The 7,829-nt window shown below is 37.6% G+C and overlaps 1 protein-coding gene across 1 annotated transcript in view; it reads left to right on the top strand.

The window, feature by feature from the left end:
- Positions 1 to 7,829, top strand: part of LOC132145285 (uncharacterized) — a 40,655-nt gene that overhangs the window by 17,195 nt on the left and 15,631 nt on the right. The window contains exon 3 of the mRNA XM_059556174.1: positions 1,320 to 4,195. Coding sequence (XP_059412157.1) covers positions 1,320 to 4,195 — 2,876 coding nt within the window. The remainder of the gene's footprint in view (positions 1 to 1,319; positions 4,196 to 7,829) is intronic.

Below are 7,829 nucleotides of genomic sequence, written 5' to 3'. Positions count from 1 at the left end.
CTCCGAGGATGTTAAAAGCTAGGTCTATGTTAAATAGCTATTAATGTGATTTTCTCTGCTGGAAATTACTTCATCTAATTTAATAATAGCTTAAATGATCAAATCTTCTAGCCCACACTGTTCGAACAGTGTCTCAAATAAGACAAGTCCATTCAATTCAATTCAATTCAATTCAATTCAATTCAAATTTAGTTGTTGGCTACAGCGCTTTTCACAAAACATATAGTTTCAAAACAGCTTTACAGAAAATGCATTTCAGAAATGTACATATAAAAATACAGTTAGTTAGTCAGTCATTTATTAATCCAACAAGTAGCTGCATAAAAGTACGTGCGCTGTTTTTAAATTAGCCAAGGCATGTTTTGCGTTCAAACGGGCAGACGTGCAGACGTTCAGACGGGCAGACGTACAGACGCGCAGACGTTCAGACGGGCAGACGTTCAGACGGGCAGACGTTCTCCACACGCACGTTATCACGTCTTTAAGCTTGGTTAGGAAAGAAATGACACAAAGCGAGCGCCATAACTTTAAGCGAAGAGGAGAGATTCGCGATTGCACTGAACACGTTTTAAGTGCAGGCATACTCTCTGAGCGAGCCCAGAGAACATTCTTACAAGAGCAACGTGTATCTGAGAGCAGAGAGATTCACACTCGCGCATTATATTAATGTACTTTCGCGCTACAATTATGCGCTCTCGACATTTGACAGAGAAATAAAGCCATATTATTACATTTTGTAATTTCAGGTTTCATTTATGATTAATTTAAAACTTAACTTAGATGTTTAACAACAAATACTGTTTTCATTGTGCTTCTGTTCTGTTGTGTTATGTGCTCTCGTTGTCATTAGTAAAAGTCGTTGAATCCCATTCAGTAAATAAAACTAACATAGTAGGGTATTTCATGAATGCTTTAGTAACAAAAAGCCTATAAACTCTTTCCAGTGAACCATTGTCTCATTCCTGTCGTGCCTAACGATGTCATTAAAACATGCAAATCAGACAGGTTACTATGAGACATAAAATGTTTCTTGTGTTAACTTGCAAGAGCTTTACAAGTAAGATTGTATGGTATCTGAAATAAATATATTTATTTACATTTGTAACATATTTATATAAATGTCAACAATGCACTGCTGCATATGTGTGCACCTTTATATTATTTTATATAATTTTATGTAAATGATTATGATCATTAATCTTTGTCTCCTTTCTTTCTCTTTTTCATTGTATTCATTCTCCCCTTCACCTCTTTTCTTTTTTTTTTACTTACTTTCTATACTTTCTTTTTTGACTTTCTGATCTTTTCATTTTGTTTAGAAAGTGCAACACAGTTACTCGGAGAGTGACCTTCGTAAAACCAAGGGCTTTGCTGTATCCCTATCCTGGAAGAAGAAGAAGAAAAGAGACCTATCCCATGATCTTTCAAGCAATAGTGAAGGCCCAGGGGGCAAGGATTATATCAGTGAACAGGAAGAATTTGACAACCAGGTAGACACAGAACAAAACCAGGCTGGTTTTGCATCAGAACCCTCCGGTACTTCTGACCAATCCCAGTACCAGGATGACCTAAGTGAAATGCCTAGGCCTAATAAGGAGGATGCAGGTGTTATGCCTTCAGATCTGGACAGTACATCAATACCTTATATAGACTCTTCACTGTCTGATAGTGATGTTTACCAGACACCCCCAGATAGCCCATCTGCAGATAAATCTGCTCAATACTTCAGCTCTCAGCACTCCAATTCCAAGTCTAACATTACTGACTCATTCAGTCCTGTTCCTGATCTGGAAGCTGCAGCAAGTACCGACACATGCACAGTCCATAATTCAAACATAGATCTGAACCCAAGTGGTGTTTCTTTTAGGGATGATCATCCTTTTTCTGATTTTGAAACCTCTAAGTCAGGAATCTCAGCAGATGTTGAGGTCAGTCCCATCACCACAGATATTACTACTAACAACAATGAAATGGCTTTTCAAAAAGAGTCGCACCTGGAACGTAAAGAATCAAAAGATGTAACCTCTTCCATCCCTGAGAGTTCCACCACTGTCATTCATGAACCTTCCACATCTTGCATTCCACAGACATCCCAAAGTTCCATCTCTTCCATTCCGCAAAGTTCCATTTCTTCCATCCCCCATAGCTCCACCTCTGTCATCCTTGATGGTTACACCTCAAACAATACTATGACCCAGAGTTCCAGCTCAAACTCATATTCTCTCGATACCCTTCCAGAACATTCCTCCAGTCTTCCACATTATATTATATCTACTGAGGAAAAAGAGTCTCAAAACAGTGCTGCAAATAACAGAAACATGTCTGCCAGCAACAGTGACGTAGTCTACTCTGACCCTTCCGGTGCCGATAATGTTTCATCCATGCCAGATGTGATTTTGTCTAGCACTGTGTCCTGCTCCAGAATCACAGAGAACAGTTTGGATGCCGATACTGATAGAAAGCCAATTTTATCTCTCTCCAATACTGATGTTTCTGAAAGTGATTTAAGCTCAATACCTGAGAGTTTACCCACAATCACTGTACATTCCACTGCTGATTCATGTTTACTGAGAGAATCTCACCCTCAGATTAATTGTGAGACTGCTTCAATGGAATCTTATGAAACCAACAATCATTCTTTCTTGACATATGCCACTGACTCAGAGAAACCTAGTCCTGATGAACCTGTCCTTGAGAATGAGTCGAAAGTCTCTTTACCTCATTCAGCTGTGTCGAGCACCTACACCATCATTAAGCCAACTGTCACCCTTGACCTTTCAGGTCCCTCAGACCCCATCAGCCCTGACCATTCCCAGAGAGGCCTCTCTAACTATATATCTTCTTCAGATGTGGAAACCCTAACTGAAATATCAGAACCAGACCAAATAAGCCAGGAGAGCCACCAAGCTAAATCGGCAAACTCTTTAGAACCTTCCTCAGATTTTCTGGACAGTGGCACCTCCAGCACTTTGACCTCTGAAGCCATACCTGCCTACATAATTCATCCTCCCCCTCACTTAGATGTTTCAGACCAGCTGGTTAGTTCTCAAACCCCCGAGACAGAGATAGACACAAAAGAGTATGAAGATCCTGAGGAAGATGTACAGGGGTCATCTACTCAAGAAAGTCATGAGTTGATTGACCAGGTTAAAACCACAAAAGTTCTGACTACTAGAAATGACCTACAGAACAAATGTGGACCAGAAGTGGAGGAGGGAAGTAGATTAGATGACATTTATAATAAACATTATAACTTTACAGTTGTTCAAGGCTGTGAATCAGCGCAGATCATGGAAGACCAAGCTGAAACCACAGCAGAGAGTATGAACACTGGAAATGACCTTCACATGTCTGGAAAGAAGAGATATGGCGAAGAATTTGAGGAACAAAGTCAACTAGGTGATTATAAGTACGTAGTTCCATCAAATCAAGAAAAAGACACCCGATTAAAGCAAATCGTGGATGTTTTATCACAACAGCAAATTATATATTACAAGTTTGCTGAAACATATGAGGTGGCTGAAGAAAAGGGAGCTGAATTGCAAATGGTTCAAACCCCAAGAGAAGCATCTGCAATGCAAGGTGCAATGGAAGCAGAGGTATGTGGAGGCACTGAAGTGTTGACAGGTCAAGCAGAGCAACAGATTCACCATCTTGCTCCACTGAAACCAGCCCTACCAGTCAATCGAGAATGTGTCCCTGAAGAATGCACTTCGGCCCCTCCCTTCTCTGAGCCAGTGAAGGTATCACTTGCTGATTCAAGAATGGAAACACACAGTCACCTGGAGATTTGTCTCCACCCCTTGGCCCCGCAGCAGTCAAGCAGAGAGATAACAATACTGGAGGACACGGTAAGGTGCAAATACCAAACAAGCACTGATAACCACGCTGAGAGGGAGGAATACACCAGCAGTGAAGAGACTGAGGATAAAGCCACATTTCTCCCAGAGACACAGGACAGTGAAGGTCAAGAACACACCACAGAGGAAACCTTCAGACACACCAGAGACAGAAGCCACAAACAGAGAGAGGTGACAGTGACAGAGGTAGAGACAGCCAGAGAAAATATCACTCACAGGAACTGGGTACAAATCAGTGAAAGTACACCAGACAACAGAAGAGAAAACAAAGATTCCGCAGAAGTTAACGCTGTTCCTGATCAGCTACTTTCAATAGGTTTAATACCGGGTGAAAGGTGAGGTACAAATTATCTTGTTTTTAATCTATAGGCAATTTGTGTTTTTGTTGGTGTACTGTTTAGACATGTAGTAATAATGTAATTAAAATACTTTTTCCTTTTAAACCATGTAAATATGAATGTATAAGTGTTTTTTTTTGTTTTTATGTTTTATTCTTAATTGTATTTGTGCATTTATTTACAGTATGCATTATTTATGAAAAAATACAAATGCATGAATCAAGTCATTTACAAAATATTTAATTATTTTTACATTTCTAAATTTTATTATTTATAATTTATGCATGGTTTAAGGGAAGATACAAAATCAATTCAGCTTATCATGTTTGCATTGCACACTTTTCACATAGCGAATGTAAACCCTCAGATCTGACTGCAATTTACCCCTATAGTGATTAACATGACATTTATATTAATTCATTTAGCTGACGCCACTATCCAAAGTGACAAATTACAAATGAGGAACAGTGCAGTTTCTCATTGTAACCATCAATATTTGCAGTACACCATGACAAGTTTTAAGTATGAGTGTGTACTCACGCTGGAACAGATATTAAACAAGGGGTTATTATATGGAGAACCTTTATTTATAGTTGTATATATGTGATGAAGTCAAATTATGGGAGATGGATTTGAGCATAAAGTTGTTTATTAACAGCACCATTCTTATTCCACATGTTCAGCAACTTTATATTCTGGTTTCTGTTTCTCTCTCTCTCTCTCTCTCTCTCTCTCTCTCTTTCTCTCTCTCTCTCTCTCTCTCTCTCTCTCTCTCTCTCTGCCAGTTTCATTGTATGCAGTATATACATAATTATTATTATGTCTCTTCTAGATTTGTTAAGATGAACTTCAATTCTTTTTTGTCAGTGAGTGTCACGGTGTCTGTTATTGCACTCAGCTGTCTCCACTTCCTTCGTTATCCTGTCTATATGAACCTGTCTGTTTTCTGTCTGTGTCATGGAGCCCTTGTTTTCCGTCACCCAAGTTTCTCGTGTTCCCTTGTGTTTTTCTTATCTCTTGTTCTTGTTTTTTGGACTGATGTTTATGGTTATGACCTCTTGCCTGTTTCTGGATTGATATTGGATTACCCATTATACACACTGCATTTGGATCTCTCGTTCCTGTGATCAGTCGTTACAGTGAGGTTGAAGTTCTTGTCCCAAGAAGGGACAGGTTTATCAAAGCCTCACCCACTCGCTACCTCACGTCTTATACATTCATTTGAATGGGATGGGATGCTGAAAGAATGTAAGGTAGTTCAAAGTATGCTGTTGACTCATACTTGGTGATACACATTCTTAGCTATCATAAATGAAAGCCAATGATAAAACAAATGAGATCCTCTTGAATGCTTCTTTAGGCAAACAAGTATAACCAGCAGGAATGTGGCTGATGGATTTGCATAAAGCACTTAATTGCATGTTTCGATTTTGGTAATGCTTACATTATGCCTGTGTGTCAGTTAAATGCAGTGGCTAACAAAAACTAGCAATAAATATTTTTACAGAATTTATTAAACTAGGTTAATGTTTATATGTTCAAATGCTAGTACATTTTAAAATTACATGAACATTTTTTAAACAAATATGATTTAACAGAACAATGTAATATATATAAATGAAGAAAAACATAATTACATTTAAATTATTTTAATTTATTGTTCATAATATCTCATGCAGTAGTTAATCCTTATGTTTTCAGCCTTATTGTTAAGATATTCTTCCATGCATCATAAAGGCATCAGCACTTGTTTGATTGTGAGAATTTATGTGTTTCATTCAGTTCATTTTATTTCAGTTCACTTAACTTCTGTTTTGTTTTATTTATCAGCCTCTGTTACTAAATGTGTATTGCAAGGTTTCATACTGTACATGACATTGTCAGTCTTGTAATCTTTCAGACACCCTGTCAAATACTCCCATAAAACCTGTCACATTCATGAATGTCATACATTTCAACAGCTTAGGTTACAAATTACAGGCAGCAACATCAGTGGAAACATATTTTTCAGTGCAAAAATCAATGCAAATTCCTACTGTAGCTCTGAGCAATGCCTAGTATGTGGGTGTCTAGAATGATTGCAGTGATGCAAGTGTCAGACAGACATCCTCAACCTTGTCTGCAAAATGTGGCCCCCCTTACCATGTTCTTATTTGCATATTCTAAGCTCCAGCCTTGTTATCAGTGCTGTCAGTCTCATAACAGAATGTGAAATGTTCTTGTCTGGAAGTGTACAGTAAATATGCTATTTAACTTTGGATTTGACATTTAAAAAATGCAATAACACATACTTAAATGGAGGACATCTGTCCATGACCTTATTTTAAATTAATTACCTGGCTTATATATGCAATTTTAAGAAAATTCCAATGTTGAGCCTTTTTTGGCATTGAAAACCTGAAATAATCCCTACAATTACTATAGTAAACTGTGAAGAATAAGCCTGATGATGTATAATCTACAATTGACCCTTCCAAAACCTAACACCCCTTTTAATTACTGACTCAAACAACTCAGACAGGCTTTACAGAACATTCCATCTTAATGAATCTGAGATTTCTGAGAACAGTATGATTGTAAGTAAAATGTGCTCATGAAGTTGTACAAATTATTCTGAAATGGGCACATTCAGATTTTAATCTGCTGTTCTTCTATCAAGAAATGTAACTGAAAAGATGTAAAGTTAATTAAATTTACAGTGGAGCAAATGTGTTAGGCATGTTCATTTGAGAATGAGTGCTCACACATTGTTTAACCATTAGCATGCACCTACCAAGAGTATTTTATTTACTATAATAATATAAAAGATTTAAAGAATTGCAGTGCATTATTATATTATTACATTTGAGTTTTTTTTTTGTTTTTTTTTTAAAGAATCCCCAAAAGATCTAAAATTGAATTACACCCATGGGGGGAGGTATTGCTTCATATCTGGAACACAGACCTTTGACTTGATCATGGTTTTTAACAAACAAAAATGCTTGGTTTCAAAATAATTTGCTGGGAAACAGTCTTTCAGTTAACTAGGAGGTTCTCCCACAGCCTAGAGTGGTCAAGTAAGTGTGTGTGTGTGTGTGTGTGTGTGTGTGTGTGTGTGTGTGTGTGTGTGTGTGTGTGTGTGTGTGTGTGTGTGTGTGTGTGTGTGTGTGTGTGTGTAAAAGCTCAAAAATGCTTGTTAGGAACCAGTGGGCAATTATAAGATGCCATTTCTGTTACAGGAAATGGGACTTTAAACTGCACAGGGACAATTATAGATATCTCTGGTGTGTCACATAGCATGTCAATTGGTTAAACACAAAAAAATACATTCCTAATGCACTGACCTCTAATCCAAAGGCTGTAAGAGAATCAATGTATCTTAAATAGACATCATGAAAGAACACTTATATTTAGGCAATAATGATTTGTTTTAATTTATATTATCTCTCCATTGAGGCTTGTGTGGTGAGCACATGCGAAGCACAAACCTGAGCTTGGCCACCATCCAAGATCAGAGCCACAACAATTCTCACAATGTAGACAAAATGCTCTGGAAATTCACCTGAACTACTATGTAATATGTAGGTAATAATGTATATATGTAGGCCCAGAATGTTATAACACAAGTGCATATGGTGATGCAGTATAGCTA

Source organism: Carassius carassius, chromosome 8, assembly GCF_963082965.1.
Source record: "Carassius carassius chromosome 8, fCarCar2.1, whole genome shotgun sequence".
NCBI lineage: Eukaryota > Metazoa > Chordata > Actinopteri > Cypriniformes > Cyprinidae > Carassius > Carassius carassius.
The sequence above is the reverse complement of the archived record's forward strand: the minus strand, read 5'-3'. Positions and strand labels throughout refer to the sequence as shown.